Here is a 17,342-nt window from a genome sequence, read left to right as displayed (position 1 = left end):
TTGATACTCCCTCTGCCCAATTAAGGAGTTAAAAGCCAATTCCACGCAATTGGGAACAGTTTATCTCACTGGGGGCTTGGGGCTCAAATTCAGGGACATCTCACTGTTTTTTTTTTCAGTCTCTTCTTGAGGAAGAGGACTCCAGTGGGAAGGAAAGAGAATTTTCTCAACCTGTAGCCCATTCCCAAGGCTCTGAATCAAAATCTAACTTCTTCAACCTTGTTAATGTGCTGGTGGTTTGAATGGCCGGGAGAGTAAAGGGGATCAAATTTAGCTGTGTTTTACTTTCTGCTTCAGCGTAGAAACAAGAGGCAATCTCAGGCGATTGAGAAGTACCACCCTCCTGTAAATGACAACTTTTCAGACATAGAGAAAAGACAAAACATTCTCCAATCTTTGGAACGTGTTTTAAAACTCTGGGATGTTTGTTTTTCTTCCTTCACTGTGGATTTAGGGGTAATAAAATGGTTTCCTTCCTAAATTCTAGATTGATGCTCACCGACCCAATTCCTTGTGTTCCTTCCAACTCCTGTGCAGTCCATACCCTCGCTTAGTTTCAGCGAGATTTTTAAAATTGTTTCAAATAAGAGGAGATTGAGCAATGTGAATATAAAGCAGCCATAGGCAACTAGAATAACATTCTCTTCAATTTGTTCGTCTAAAATATGCAAAATCTTTCTTCTGTAATCCTTTTCGAAAATAACTTTCTGCTGGACCTTGTTGGACTTGGAGAGGTTGTTGTGATTTTCTCTGGAAACTGGGGAAAAAAAAAAAAAAAAAAAAAAGGTGAAAGTCTTCCAGTACTATAGCCATAGTAAAATTTGAAAATGTCAAAGTGACCGGGTACAGGGAATAGGAGGTAGCTACTGGAAGATGAGCGAGGACAAGAGCAAGGTTTCCATGCATTGGCTGGACATGCTAGTGGAGCTTGCCTCCGGCCGCTTTCCGCCCACCAACCCCCATTCCCCCCGCACAGCACTGCCAAGCCCAGGCTGCTCGAAAAGGAGCGGGCTTCAGCGACGGATGCTCACGCCCAGAGATGCCCAAAGCGGAACCTCTAGGTCCAAGGAGGTACTGCGGGACTTGCGCGAAAGTGGGGTAAGGGAACCCCCGGGGCCTCACCCACCCGCCGCGCGGCGTCCCTGGCGCGATGGTTGCGTTGGCACCTGTACTCCTGCGGGCCTGGGTGGAGCCGACCCAGCAGAAAGAGTGCGCAGCAGTGGCCAGCGAGACTGGGACCTGAAGTCCCCATCTCCCGCACACAGAAGAGAGCACCGTGGCTCTTCGGATAAGGGTTTCCTCTCTTGCCCCAAAGAAAATGCTCATAGGCGGTTGTACCTATCTTCAGAAACTCCTAGGGAGGGCGCATTGGGGTGGAGGTGGGATGGATGTTCTGCTTCACCCTTGCGCCTGGATAATCAGAAGCTAAAGAAGCCGGCGGAGCTCATCCAAGAGGCAGCTTGGCCCCTAAAAAGAGGTTTGCATGGAAATGTCTACACTACAAGAGTGTCTTTAACTTTTCATTGATTACATAACTTTACATAGATTATATTGTAGTTAATTAATGAAATTGTCGAATCTCTCAAGATGGCTCACCAGTTACAAGCAGTTGGAGACACAGAGTCATTTCCCATCTATGAACTGGGCAAAACCAAAACTGCAACCCTAAAACAATTTGGCTTAAAATACTTACTTTTAAAACACAAATAGATCTTCAAGGGTTCATTTATTCAAGGTCTTATAGCTTGACAATCTGTAAAGACTTTCTGTTGTATTTAAGGTGGGGAATAACTAAGGTTTGAAATCTATGCTGCCTTTTTCTTGAGTCTAGACACTTAATGCTCCCAACCTGTTCCCTTGGTCCCCTGAGTCTGGCCCGCCACTATTCCCGTAATGCCCCTTCCACCACCTGACCGAGCCATGGAGATAGCCTTGTCTCAATGCATTCCTAAACTTATAGAACTGAAGACTCCACTGTTACACCCCCCTTTCCAGAGGGCTTGGTGGGGGGTAGGCTTGAGGAGGATGGGGAGAGTCGCAGGAAGGAGGGCGAAGCCAGCAGAGCTCTCCGGGAGGGCCTGAGAGGCAAAGGGGTGAAGGTTTTATAGTTGGAGTGTACATATTTCCAGCTCTCCAAAATGAAACATACCATCGCAGCTGGTATTACCGGCTGAATAGGCAGCAAAAGACTTCTCTCTGTGCGGGTCCTAGCGTGCTGCTGCTTAGCGCCAACGAGTCCTTGTCCCCAAAGTTGCCAAAACTTTAAGGGACGCCGGCCAAGGAGTCCCCAGCATGGAAAGCCAGGCGTCCGGGGCCGGGTAAAGCCTCCTGGACTCCTCGAAAGCAGATCACACCTGGAGCAGCCGGAGGCGGGGCGAGATCTATGCGAAGCTAACGGGTTCGGGTGAAGAACATCAAAGAGAAAGGAGCAGGATCGAACTTTAGAGGGACTGAAGGGCATGGCCCAAGAGAGCAGAATTGGGCTGTGGGACAGGCGGCGGGAGGACCAGGTTAGAGGGAGCGAAAGGAAGTGGATTAGAGGACAGCGGTTACAGGTTTCAGTCACTGCCATTTCCCCGCAGAGGGAGCTGCTCCATGCCCTGGAGAAGTATCCGGACTCCCACATCCTGTCTGCAACCACCCGACTCCCTAGGGGATTCCATGGGACAGCACCGTCCTCCCCACAAATCATCAGGAACCGAAAGCAGAGAACTTGCCCTACCTGGGCACTTCTGGAAGCGCCCACTCAACTCTACAGTATGAGACAAAGGCTATCCTAAGAGACCTTTCTCCAACTTTCTTTCTCTGCATGTATGAGCCCGGATCCCTCTGTCCCCGCCGCCTTCTCTCTCTCTCTTTCTCTCTGTCTCCTATTTTGTCCTGGGAGATTCCTACTCGCGGTGCGAAGCCTCGGATCCACTGAGAACCGCATAGTCTCCTGCACCCTTGGCCTCATGCTTGTCGGAGGGGGGCCCCGGGAAACACACCGGCTGCCCCTCCAACAGGCGTCCCTGGCTCCCCATTGGCCCCCTGGTCCCCGCCCCCCACCACCCCCTCCCGCTCCGCAGCCCCCGAGTGGCGTCAGCACGCCCGCCGGGCGTGGGCTTTAAATGCCCACTAGCGGGAGCTCAGGCGCTTCTGCCCTGGAGCGCGGTCTGTAGTAAAATCGCAGTAGTGGGAGGGGAGTGAGCCAGCGGGATTTCGAGCCGCGGAGCGCGCTGACCTCGCTCCGCCTGATGACTCCGGAGCTCAGGTCCAAGCACCGCCCATGCAGCACCCCTGAGCTCCGGGGAAGGAGAGTTAATGAAAAAACACTTAACCTTCTCCGCTGCGGAGAGTCATGAGCTGTCTGGATGTTATGTACCAAGTCTATGGTCCTCCGCAGCCCTACTTCGCAGCCGCCTACACCCCCTACCACCAGGTACGTGTCTCCTCCGGGGATTTTGGGGAGGAGTGGCGCGCCCCTGGCTTGCGGCGGCACGGCCTATACGGGAAGGTCCGCTGCGCCTCCGCGCGTCTCGGGCGTCCGACCAGGGCGGGCGCGGCCGGGATGCGGGGATTGCCGGAGCCGCCCCCAGTTGGTAGTGCAATTAGCTAACCCCTTTAGCTCGCCTGTTTGCTCTCGGGAAGCAGCTAAGCCCTGCTAATGTGAGCCTAGGTCTTCCCTGGAATAATCAGAGGAAGATGGCACGGGCTGGATTTTCTTCTTAGGGTCTGTCGGACTCCAGATTCTTCCAAGCCAGGTGCAGGTACCAGGAAATGCAGGCAAAGCCGACGCAAGGAAAACCAAACTTTGGTCCCAATGGTGAAAGTAACAACAAAACCAAAAACAAAGGTCAGCCTCTTTCTGAGATGCAAGGGCCAGTGTTCTCATCCTTGCAAGTTCGTCTCAGGAATAATTTCTTCCGTTTCAATTCTCTGGCGACCAGGGCAATTAATTCCAGATCCAGCGAATTCGTTTCAAAGAGCACCACGCAGTTTTATAATTTTTCCTTTGCGAAGTTCTGGGAGTATTTTCCGGAGTGCGATTAACCCAGCAGAGGCGAGCTTGATAGACAATACTTTGCCTTTCTCCAGCCTGAGTAGCTGAATGGGGAAGTCCTGCTCCCAACTAACACTTTAAGAAGACCACTCAACCCGGCTTCTGCAAACTCTTCAAGTTCCATTTAATTCTGCCAATTTCTCTTTTCTTCAGGCAGCGTCTGTTTGAACCATTTTCCTTCCATTTCCTCAGCTGAGGTAGCAGAAACTGAGGACAGTAGTGTAGGAAAAGAATGAAATCATACACCTGGGAGGCAGTAGGGGGTCCCCTCAGGGTTGGAAACCTACTTTGGGGAAATTGAAATACACCCCAATGCCCCAGTGGATGCTTTTGCTAATTTTATCTGCAAATTTAGAATGTCTATTCGGAAATTTCCTGATGAATTAATGATGGACCGGGTAGGGCTTTTTTTTTTTTTTTTTTTTTTTTTTTTTTTTTTTTTTTTTTTTTACCTCCTCTTCTCCTCTTTTAAACTTCACAACTTGCAGTTTGTTTTGCCTCCGTGTTAATTTTAGGAATCACCAGAGTTACTCATTGTAGGGGAAGATGGCATTTAGGAAGTGGTGATATTGCTAAATCTTACATCGTTTTGGCCCCAAATAACTCAAACGTTTTGGCTCCAGCTTCTGAAATGTACTTCTTCCCAGGGTGGGACTATGGCAAGCCAAGAGGAGAGAGGTGGATTGGTTTTCTGACTGGCCCTTTCTCCTCCCAGACCCTGAACCAATCTATTGCATGAAGATCTCTGTTCATTTTTGTATGATTCGGGCCGCCTCTTCAAGGCCATCTCTGCCTGCAGAATGTTTTAACACTTCTTTCAGTCCGTTGCTCGTTTCTAAGAAAATGTTCACAGAAGCTGCGCTTGCTTTTTAAAATCACTATCAGACCTGACGATTTACACCACCTCACAGCCAGGATCTTAACTTTCTTCTGTCTGCTCCTTTTTATCATTTCCTCAATGTGTATGGAGATGATGGGGTGGAAATACTCATAATCCACTGGTCTTTCCTTATTAAAGAGAAGATCTGTTTAAAAACTGATGTAGGGGTAATCAAACAAATATCAACTTGCATTTATTAAAATGACCCGTATTTCCCCAGTCATGTTACCCCAGATTTTTATCCCACACAATTCATTACTAAATGTAAAATTTCTTCCTTTATATTTCTGGTTGCCTTCCTTCACACATCCGCAGTTGCAGGGAGTGGATTTTGTCGGGGTAGGGGGTTGCCCCCGCTCCTATTTCCTCAGGAGGATGTTTATCCTGTATCCTGTGCTCCTGCCCTGGATTCTCAGGCACGGACCAGTCAGGTTCTAACTGGACTTGGGTGCCCTTTACCCTTGGAGTCTGATTTTAAAAATATATCTGCCCTGAGCCCAGCTATGTGGTCAAACTCAGCTCCAAACCTATCTGCTTAGGCGTCTCCTGAGACCTTCACCCAGACATTTTAGGAGAAATTTTCCAGGAGTCAGAGGGACCAAGGACAGCAATCTTCCTTTAAGGAAGCTCGCCCTTGCTTGGGTGCAGGTTGGGAGGCCTGCTAACTAAGTTGCCCCACTATTGCTAGTTTTATGCGAACAGCACAAGGCTTAGGCCCATATGCCAGTTTCCCCATGAATACCTTAGGGATTAGGTTGAGGGAGTTAGTCTGAACTGAATTTGCCATCGCTTTTGAAACTGACATCTCTGTTCATTCTCTCTCTGAACAGAAACTAGCCTATTACTCCAAAATGCAGGAAGCCCAGGAGTGCAATGCCAGCCCCAGCAGCAGTGGCAGCGGCAGCTCCTCATTTTCCAGCCAAACCCCAGCCAGTATAAAAGAGGAAGAAGGCAGCCCAGAGAAAGAGCGCCCACCAGAGGCAGAGTACATCAACTCCCGCTGCGTCCTCTTCACTTATTTCCAGGGGGACATCAGCTCCGTGGTAGATGAACATTTCAGCAGGGCCCTGAGTCAACCCAGCAGCTACTCTCCCAGCTGTACCAGCAGCAAAACACCAAGGAGTTCTGGGCCCTGGCGAGGTGAGTATGGGGCCCTGCTGGGAACGACCCATAGAGGGTCCTTTCAGCCTGGGGTTCACCTACAGGAGCCTAAAGATATGCAGCTGAAAGAATATTAGGTGTCAGCGAAGGTGTGCAGAGGAGCATTTGGAAAGGGTAAGGAAAACGCAGGGGTAAAGGGCATGGGTATAAGAAAAAAACTCCTTGAAAAAAACACTATGCTTGGAATTGGAAGACCTAGGTTTGTGTGTTGGTTCCACCACTTCCTAGCAATATAACCTTGGACAAGTCTTTTAACCTCTTTGAGGTCACTTTATTTACTGCTTTCTTAAATTAGAATAACACCCTCCTAACGATCCCCAGAGAAGGCTGTAAGACCAACAAGAAAATGGATGTAAATATGCTGTCAAAAATGTGAGGTTTCCAGCACCCTCCCAAACCAGTGAGCAAAGGACCTTCATCGCCAAGAACACTTTCCCAATTTGCAAACATTTTCCCAGAGGAAACAGTTCTAGAGCTCCATACAGACAAAACCTGCTTGAGAATGTCTCCAAAAACCTACCTTTGCCTTTCACCAGGCTCCAATTACTTGAGAACTCTTGAAGCAGAAGCGTCTCAATAGCAAGTAAAATAACAAAGAAACAAAAATTTAGATACAGCCAAAACACTTCTAAGAGTTTTCCCAAAATACATCCCCTTTTTATTTTTCTACCTTCCCCCACAAAACACTGCTTTTTCTACCCTAGGACAATTATTTGTTGGACAACTCAACTAAATCTCCCTTCTATTCTGAAATCTCAACTTCCCTTTATTACCAACAAGACAAAGTGGGGGAACCATTAAGTAAACTTGGCTCACTAAGCGGTATTTGATGTGTACCAAGGGGAGAAAGGAGGACTTTGTTGTAAAAACCAAAACATTTTCATTTGTCTTTGGGAGGGAAATGACAACCTTCACCCTCTTTTTTTTCCTTAGGAGACTCTGGCAGTTTGCATAAGCCTTGCCCTTAGACAAGATCCAAAAAACATTCATTTTAAATACAGAACATTCTTTTTATTCTCTGTCTAAATATGTTTAACAGGAAGATTCTTCACCACTTAGAATGCATTTTCAAATCTTAAATTCTCTAGTATATAGTGCAGATGCCTTCTACAGAGGAGGTGTACCATAAAGGCTCCATGAATTACATATCTGTCTTTCTCTCCCTTCTTATTAATGGCAACAAATTTGATCTAAATGCTGTTCTCTTAAAATGCTATCACGGGCTAGGAACCAACAGTGAAACTGACAATAGTAATAATGATTATTATTATCCCTGGCGTCCTTGCTTTGATGCAGAAAGTTAATGAAAACTTAGGATAAAAGACCTGTCTATTCGTGTCCTTCTGTGCAAATAATAGAGCTGCCCTTTAAGGTGACTAGTTTACTCTTTTGCTTGAGTTCTTGGAGAAAAATATTTGAAAGAAGGTTTCTAGAAAGAAAACTAATAATAGCAGGACTTCAAAATATGTCGATGGACTTTCAGTCTGTCAGAGACGTTGTCGGGGGGCACATTTTCCGGAGCAAGACGGCTGAAACGCGAGAGGGGGTAGTGAGATCACTAGGCGGCCGACCAAGAGTGGGAAGAGGTCTCTTCAGCTTGAGGAGACGTTAAGGCTGGGAAAGGGAGACCGTGTCTGCGCTGAGCCTCGGGAAGCTCCTTGAGCTTCAAGGACTTGAGTCCGGGAAGGAATCTCTCCTCTGTTACTACTCTCCCCGCCGCTTGGTTTCCGCACTGAGGACCAGGCTGCGAAATGGGAGAAAGCAGGCCTCCTCCTCAGAGGGTTCCCAGAAGCCCCCATTTTGCAGTTCCCCCATCTCGCTTTCACAGGCTGCAGCCCCCTTAGAAAAAATGCCGCTGCAGAGGCGGGGGCGGCCCATCCGCCCCCGACCATGGCTAGCTAGCCCTGTGCCCGCCTGGCGCCTTCGGCTCTCGGGCGGGGCGTGCAGGTCGGCCCTGATTCCAGCAGCAGTGACACGCACCTCTCTTCCTTTCCTCCAATCCGCCTCCCCGGCCTACAGACTGCTCCTTCCCGATGAGCCAGCGCAGCTTCCCTGCCTCCTTCTGGAACAGCGCGTACCAGGCGCCGGTGCCCGCGCCGCTGGGTAGCCCTCTGGCCACCGCGCACTCGGAGCTGCCCTTCGCCGCCGCCGACCCCTACTCGCCCGCCGCGCTGCATGGCCACCTGCACCAGGGCGCCACCGAGCCCTGGCACCACGCGCACCCGCACCACGCGCACCCGCATCACCCCTACGCCCTGGGCGGCGCCCTCGGCGCCCAGGCCGCCCCCTACCCGCGCCCCGCCGCGGTGCACGAAGTCTACGCGCCGCACTTCGACCCGCGCTATGGGCCGCTACTGATGCCAGCCGCCTCTGGGCGCCCGACCCGCCTCGCACCCGCCCCAGCGCCCGCGCCCGGTAGTCCTCCCTGCGAGCTCTCCGGCAAGGGCGAGCCGGCGGGCGCCGCGTGGGCCGGGCCCGGGGGGCCCTTCTCGAGCTCCTCGGGAGACGTGGCCCAGGGTCTGGGCCTCAGCGTGGACTCAGGTAAGCAGAGGAAGAAGTTTGGTCTCCGCGGAGCCCCTCGGCCCCGTACCCGACCCTGGGCTGTACCTAGACCCCCCTTAATCCTCCTTGGACACCTTTAATTCTGTGACTCTAGGATCTACATGCCACGGTCGTGTTTCCACTGATAGATGGCCGTGTGCCATGCGTGTAGTAGGACCCTACCCTAACCTGGCTGGTAAATGTTACAGAGGACTTTTAAAATAATAATAATAATAATAATAATAATAAAATTTAGTGGAAAAGTTCTAGCTCTGCGCTGTTCAATACTGTAGCTGCTAGCCACGTGGGGCTACTGAGCACTTGGCACGTGGTGAGGCTGAATTAAGATGTGCTGTCAGTGTATGATACACACTGGATTTCCAAATCTTCGTGCAGAAAGAGAATGTAAGCTTCATCTCGTTAATACTTTTATATTGATTACATGTTGAAATATTTTCGACACATTGCATATCGATTATAAAAATTAATTTTCATCTCTTTCTTTTTACTTTTTTCCCAATTGTGGCTACTAGAATATTTAGAATTATGCTTATGGCTCCCGTTGCATTTCTATTGGACAGCGCTGATCTAGAATAGCTGCTGAGAATACAATTTAAAATCTTCTGTGTCTTGGGGGATCTTGTCACGTAGTGACAGTTGTAAGGAAAGAAAAATGCGATACTGATATCAAGTTAATTGCCAAATAAAATAGATCTCTTAAAAATGTAAATCTTAAAGAATATTTTTAAATGACAATCCTAAATCTTTGGCTTAAAGTATTTGAAACGTACAGTCTAATAAGGGTTTGCTTTTTTGCTGTCTTGTCTTATTTTTAGGGCAAATGAAAGAAATAGTTATATAATAAGTGAGATCGCTGGGTTTATAGTCTGCCCACTGCCCCTTTCCTCAAGTGATTTGAGTTTTCTGTTTGCTTTGCTTTTACTTTCAGTCACCCACCCCCGCCCCGCCCCCAACTTTAGGTGAAGTCTGTGACTTTCACAGTAAAACAGTGGTGTTTTGTCTTTCTTTCCTTAAATATCTTGTGCCTTCCCTCCCCCATTCCTTCTTTCTCCCTCCCTTTCTCTTCCTCCTCCTCCTCCTCCTCCTCCTCTTCTTCTCTTCTTCTTCTTCTTCTTCTTCTTCTTCTTCTTCTTCTTCTTCTTCTTCTTCTTCTTCTTCTTCTTCTTCTTCTTCTTCTTCTTCTTCTTCTTCCCTCCTCCTCCTCCTTCTTCTTCCTCTCTCTCTTTCTCTCTCTCTCTCTCTCTCTCTCTCCCTCTCTCTCTCTCTCCCTCTCCTTCCCTCCCTCTCCACCTCCTCTCTCTATCTTCTCTCTATTTTCAGGTTTGCAGCCTCAGGACAAAAGCAAGGATGTGTACTGGTTTTAGACTGCCCACCTTCTTCCCTGTAGGTCTCTGCATAGTGCAATTGATGGCACTCAGAGCTGAAATGGAGTGGGTTTGTAACAGCTTCTGATCTTGGTTTGCAGCTCGTCGTTATTCCCTCTGTGGTGCATCCCTCCTGAGCTGATCTGCTGACCCAGGGTTTCCCCTTCCCCTTCCCTTCCGACCAGCCTTGGAGGCTCAGCATCTGTGCCTCTCACTCCGTGGATGAGGACATGGGGGAAGGCAGAGACTTCAGACTTCTCAGTGTATTGGGAAAACCAAAAACCACAATTACAGAAATTCATCTAAAAATAAGTCCTGCTGCTGAAAGAGCAAATCCAAAGACTCCGAGTTATGTTTAATGACTTTTGGCCGAATCACTGGAAATATCTGTGGTGAGATTGCTGAGTCAGGTGATATGATATCATAAGCTTTCTTGGAAAGGGGGAAAGAAAATGAAACTTTTTGGTGTGAATATTTTTTATGCTGATGTGAATTATTTGGTTAGGTAGTGTGATTGTAGCACTACTACTGTCAGATTTTAAATTGTATGTGTACTTGCATTTAAGACTGTGGTAGAGAAGTAAAGAGAAGTCAATTCCTTCTTCCTCACCTCTCAGCCTCCAGATCCCTTCCTGCCCATCCCTTCCCTACAATGCCGACTCCAGACGCAAAGATACATTTTTTTCCTTTGGACGGTGAACATGGAAGCCTCAGCCTGAATGTGAGTGGCAAGTGGCTTATCTGGAACCACCTGCCCAAGTCTTACTAAAATGCAGCTGTTGTTAGACAACTGTTTAAAACTCCAGAAATACATCACCCAAGGTGGCACTTCTCCGTATTTGGCAGAACAATTGCAATTGCACTGGATATATTTTATATATATATATATATATGTATGCATATATATCATGTTTTTTACAAGGAACATTTTACGATGAAAGAAGAAACACTTCTCTGCCTTCTCTCCCACGAATTCTGTCCCTGTATCCTCTGGATGTAAAAAGCAAGGAAAGACCCCAACTGTCTCCATGGAGAAGAACTAGGAATCACCACAAGGGGACAAAATGTACATGAAGTCTCCATTACCTCGAATTTTTTTCTCAGCCTCTCTGGTTGCGATTTGGTCACTTTAGTGTTGGGGCAGGGGAAAGGGTCTGTGCGTGGGCAAAGCTGAAGGTGATAAGGAAGAAGAGATGAACATTAAAGATGTCTATTTACTATGAGTTCACTGTGTTGTTTCATAAAAAGAAAATAAATAACTTAGTTTTTTTCTAGTAGAATAAAATAACACAGTAGTATGATTTGATGTCAGTAGTATTACATATGTATAGATATAGATAGATGTAGATAGATAGATAGATCTTTACGTGTTTCCATCGTGTTTGCTGTGCTATGAATATGTTAGCTGTTCCCATCTCACATCAACCTTGGAGAATGAGAAGTTAGGTACCCCTGTCTGTTTTACAGATAAGAAAATTGTGGCCTACAGAGGCCAAGGGCTTGCCTGTTAGCATTCAGAAGTTAGAAGCAAAGATGGTACAAAAAGCACTACCTGTAGACCATTCAGTCAAGTACAGATTTATTATTTTCCAGAAAAGAATTATTGTTACATGTTTAATTCTAGACTCAAGACAGTAGAGTCATCAGTTAAAAGTGTTTTTGAAATATTGGCTATTTTATATTTTAATAAACTAGGCTAAGAAACCAAATCTCTCACTAGGCAAAGAAGATGCTTAAGAAAGAAACTGGTAGTTTTTCCCCTTGTTTCCTCTTGATGCCAAAGTTCGTTCTGTTCTTTCACAAAAGTGTCTGGTAGAGAGGTTTTGTGTGCTGCTCAAATTGCCCTTGTACCTCGTTAATGCATAAAAATATTAGTCCAAATCTTGATCTTCATTATAACATGAGAGGCAAATATAATTTATCTTGGATAAGTCTCAAGAATTGGAAGCAGTTAAGGGATCTAACTCACAGCATGAGCTTGGCAGAGCTCCCCATACCCTCTTTCTGTCATTTGGCTACCTGTGAAGTACACATGATCATTCCAGAAATATGGTTTGCACTCTGATGGAAGATACTCTATGATTACGTACATCACATGTGAAAGCAATAATCATAACTAATGTTAATTGTTTATCATGCACTGGGCACTGATCTCTATAGATTAACTCATTTAAACCTCACAACAATTCTATATGGTATTTATTGTGATGTTCTCCTTCTTACCTATTAGAAAACTAAGGCACACAGAGGAGAAATAATTTGCCTAGTTATGAAGCTCATCAGTGGCAAAGTTAGGCTGAAAACCCGGGTAGCCCCCATGCAGGGCTGCACTGTTATTCACTGCATGACTGCTTGTCTAATTCTGATTTGTCTCTTTGCTTTTCAACGTTGGGCTTATTTTCTCCACAATAGATGTATAAAGAAAGGAAAAAAGTCAGAGAAGCACAGATTGATGATGCTTTGGTAGAACTTACAGAATCCCAATTCTCAAAAGAACTGTCATAAGGCATTGTCCAAACTCCATCAAATGACACTACTTAGACTATTCAGTAAGGTACAGCTCTCTATTCTCCAGGAGGGAATTATTATTGCTTCTCTTATTCACTTCAGTGTTTAACAGCCTTCACCACTCTGAAATTCTTCACACCCAACCTGATCAAGCTGTGTAAGAGTTAGCCTGAGGTTTGGACATTGAAGCAACAACTAAAATTAACTTTGGACTTCTCTGTGGATTTTTTTAATCCATGTTCCACTGGCATGAATCCCTGGTATATACAAGTGTAAATAAAATGCATTAAGTCCCAGTGCGCTTTTCAGAATTTCCTACTAAATATACTGTTGAAGAAAGCATGGCAGTGCGTTATCTGCTGGACATCTCCATGTATTCCCCATTGGAAGAGGCTGTTTACCTGTACCCCACCTGCGTTAACACTCACAAGATCTGTGATCAGAACCCACAGGGAACATTTTCCCACCCACAAGGTTCTGATTACTGAAACTTCTCTCCTAAGCTACATCTGACCCGAATATCAGGTTGCTGGTGAGGAGACTCATTCACTGGAACTGGCCTTTGGGGCGGTCCTGAACAGACCGTCCAGACTGCTGAGCCAGTCCAGGCTCCAGCGACCTGGCACGTATGACACACGAACCACAGCTTTTTCTCCATTCCACACCTTCGTAAGGTAGAAATGCAAGATGACCTAGATCCATAATGATTCGGTTCTGTGTAATAAGAGCATCAAAGAGAACTTTGGAGAAATGGTAGCCCCAACTGACATTCTTCGGGCTTACTTCAAGTCACACAAAATGTGAACTCTCATACCTGTCTTGTTAATAGTAGTCAAACCATGCAGATTCGATAACGTTCCAGCAGTTGAAAAAAGGACATTCAAGGAAACGAGGGATGGCATAAGGAAAGGCAAACATGACTTTTTTACATATGTTATACCTGGTCAGGGGGCTCAGAGAAAGGTTACATTCTCCTCTAATCACCCCCTTTGGCACTAGTGTCCTCCTTGCCCACAGCTTTCTCTTTGCACTTGGCCTTGGTCGAAGGAGAGGTGATGAAAAGGAAAGAGACGGCTCTCCACCACCAAGTAATCCTTTTGCCGATTGCCCTCTGGCTGAGAATTTGGTCACCCAGCTACAGGGAATTCTATCTGTTCTATTCCTTCAGTGTAAAAAGAGTTGCTATCCCGTCTCATTTCCCCTTTGAAGTTCTATTTAAATGCATGGCAAATTCTAGCAATATCTTAAGATTGATTTGGGTCTGGATGGGAGATGGCGGATGTTGAGACTCAGAAACCCTGCTGAGCACTTCTGTTTTCGCTCTTTCTGGGTAAGTACTGTATTTTCTGTGCCCTTCTACATCTGGAAAAAACAACTCTTCAGGTAACTTTAATTTTCATTTTGCTTAGAATCAAAAAGCCTGCATTTCTGTGCAGGCGTGCACATATTCTGTCAAAATAAAGAACTTTTTTAAGCACTTAGTGATCAATTACTTTGGAGTTGGAGGGGATAAAAAATAAATAGAATTAAACAAACTGCTTTCATGTAAATGCTATGTCCATACATTGAATTTATTAATGTAATTAATTAGGATGTCATCTAAGCATGGAAGAAAAATGGAAAGATATGTGAAAATACTTTAAAAATAAATGAAACTGAAAAACCTAAGATCACTTTGTAAAATTGCTTTAACAGTTTGTTGACAATTCGCATGCAAATAGTTCACATTTTTATGGTACTCGCCAAGCTGTTTTCTCTGTATATTTCATTTTTTCTTACTAGATTTTTAGGATTTATTATATATTCCTAAAATCTGGAGTAAAGGAATAAATATAAAACAGTATCATTATTACCATTGCTGTCTGTATGTAACTGAAATTGTGACATTTATAAAAGCAGCAGGGTTAAGCAAACATAAATTTCACATTTCCTAAACACCAACTTTTGCTTATTGCCTATAAATATAAAGCTTTAGTAATACAAATATGGTGTCTGCACAATAGAATCTATCCACAAATACACACACACATGCGCGCGTGCGCACACACACACACACACACACACACATACACACAGATGCAGACCTAAAGAGAAATCAGAGACATTATGCCCTCAGACAGGCACAGGCACAAATGATTATTCTCACTTGACAGACCAACTGTACTGCTCTTTCCTTGTATTTCACTCCAGCCCCAGAGGGCTGGATCAGGAAAGAGACACTTGATAGCTGCTGTTTCCGTGGTTGAAATATTTGTGAAGTTAACGCATAATCTGAAAGCAGAAGCTAATAAATTATAGGGTGCTAATTGGAGCTAGAATGGAGCTGTCAATCATGTTATCCTAAACACAGAGAGACCCTCATAACCTAAAAAGGCAATGTAGCCTCCAAAAACAGCTCCCATTTGTTTCCAGCCATGACCTCCAAATATCACGTCCAGGCAAGGAGCGGCCACTGACAAGTGTCAGCAGAGGTGATTCTGCTAATCCAAGTTGACTTTAAGAGACAGGCAAATTTTCTTTTCTAGGGAAAAGAGTAAGATATTTTGCTGAATAATTAATTTTTAATCTTTAGAGAAATACATACATTATGTATGTGTATGTATGTGTGTGTGTATATATGTATATATATATACACACCTTATTAGAATGTGTGTCTATATATGTACCTTACTAGAATAATTATTACTTTGGTAAAGCATGTGACCCTTCATTTGGAATTTTTCACTTTAAAATTACTGAGTTAACTCAGTAGGAGAAAACCTGAAGTTCTCCACAACACAGTGTCAGATCTACCTCAAATTATAGTATTTCTGTGAGTTTCTGGTGTATTCTTGTGAAACTAAGCTCCTCTAAAACAAAAATGGAGACATCCGAATTTGCTCTGTCTTACTGGAATTCAGTTATTTCACTTAGAAAAGCAGCAGCAGCATGTTTCCCATTCCTTTGTTTTGTCCTTAGACTCAGTAAGCTTTACTTCTGCTTATCTCCAAGTGTTTCAAAATGGCTACAATGGCTTTGCTCAAACTATCCTCTCATAATTGTTTCCACTTTCTATCAAAAATGTATAAATGAATAAATATATTATTATTACATGTAAGAAATTTAGGTTAAAGGTAAACTAAACTTTCAAAAATGAAATTAAAGAATTAGAACTTTTTTTATTCCTAATCAATATTTGCACCACTCTAAATGATCTAGTAGGCAATTAGAAACTTTTACTAATGTGTATTTTTGGAGTACATACTTTAATCTCTACTATATTTACAACTAGGAAAATATTCCATTTACATTGTAATTTTGAAGCTTCTTTAGAATACTTCAAATAAAAATTATTTTCACTCAGAAAAAAAATTAAGGATCTTAAAATTCTAAGCACGCACTTGCTAGAAACAACAATTATGATTGAGATCATTGATGGGAATGTCCCGAACTCATTTCTTTTCCTGCTAATTCTCAAACTATAGTGTTGCTCTTATTTTTGGCAACTACATTATTGGCCCTTTGGCAATAATGGTATTATCAAGAAATTGGATTAAAAATGATTTATTTTTAAATTTATTTTTACCGGTACAATCCTATTTCATGTTTTCTTTTTCTAAGAGTATTTTACCCAATGTATAATCTGTTATTCCCAATGTATACAATGTATAAGCAATTGGATTTTTTCCCTCTAGTATCAAATGACTCTTTATTCATTGTAACAGCTTTTTGATGGGATTTTCTGATATCTTTAGAAGTACTACCTAAAGGTACTGTGTTAGTAATATTCCAAGTAGTAGTCCACCTTGCTTTGTGGAGTGTGAAATCCCATTTTTACCTCAGGCAGTTTCTTCTCTACACTCAGAAACTGACAAAGGTCGCTGATGGACAGATATTGGTAACAAACGTAGAGAACAGGGCTTATGATGTTTGTTCTTCCTTGTTCAAATACTTCTTTTAAAAACATATTCTTCACTTATACTTTTTTAAAGACATAACAAATGATCGGGGAAAAGGCCTACACCCTGAGGGAAAACAACTATGAGGTTATATTCAATTGGAATTGGCGAGATGAAGAATTATTCACAATTTTATACTTAACAGTTCCAAACTAGTTAATAAATTAAGACAGTAATACCAGACACCATCATCTCACATTGAAACTTGGGATGTCTGGTCATTCGATGTTTAAGGAATGGTGTATAGATAAGACTGGAAATTTTATAAATTTATCATGGAATACTGCCATCTCTTAATTTTGCTTGAGATATAAAGTATTGAAACTAAAAAAGAAAAATAAACAATGTTTCACAATCATAATGAATACTCATGCTGCCAATTAATGCAAGCATTGGGTCTTACAGATCCAAATGAGGCAGAAAGTACAAGTGCCACTGAATCTTCCTGTGTCACAGAACAGCAACAAGGGCAACACATTAAATATTAAAATAAAATAAATTATACAATTTAACAGTATGTATTTTTCACATCATAAAATCTTCTGGCTACATTTTCTAGTGTTACTTTAGGGTGCATATTTAGTTTTTCTTCTTTATCAGAGGAAGTTCTAATTGGAACTCAATTACACACCCTTAATTCTCATTGTCCTTATTGTAAACAGAAAAACTCTAGAAGTGACACTAAAAAATGCTTCACATGATAGCTTTTAGTTTACTGATCTATTTATTGTGCTTGCCTATCCTGTGTCTCCATGTCAATTATCAGAATTAACTTAGAGTTATCTTGTCTAAGTTTTCAGGAGGATATCAAGGTCATCACTGGGAAAGAACTCAGCGCACTGGTACACAAGAAGTTACCAGAGTACCTAAACACAATTGTTCTGGTT

The 17,342-nt window shown here is 43.9% G+C and overlaps 1 protein-coding gene across 1 annotated transcript; it reads left to right on the top strand.

Moving 5' to 3' along the window:
• The first annotated feature begins 3,134 nt into the window (after positions 1 to 3,134).
• Positions 3,135 to 11,232, top strand: VGLL2 (vestigial like family member 2). Its single transcript, XM_050786558.1, has 4 exons — positions 3,135 to 3,421; positions 5,753 to 6,062; positions 8,103 to 8,624; positions 10,111 to 11,232. The coding sequence occupies exons 1-4, from the start codon at positions 3,341 to 3,343 to the stop codon at positions 10,149 to 10,151; spliced, it is 954 nt and encodes a 317-aa protein (XP_050642515.1). The 5' UTR covers positions 3,135 to 3,340; the 3' UTR covers positions 10,152 to 11,232.
• The last annotated feature ends 6,110 nt before the right edge of the window (positions 11,233 to 17,342 follow it).

Source organism: Macaca thibetana, chromosome 4 (genome assembly GCF_024542745.1).
Source record: "Macaca thibetana thibetana isolate TM-01 chromosome 4, ASM2454274v1, whole genome shotgun sequence".
NCBI classification, from domain to species: domain Eukaryota; kingdom Metazoa; phylum Chordata; class Mammalia; order Primates; family Cercopithecidae; genus Macaca; species Macaca thibetana.
The sequence above is the reverse complement of the archived record's forward strand: the minus strand, read 5'-3'. Positions and strand labels throughout refer to the sequence as shown.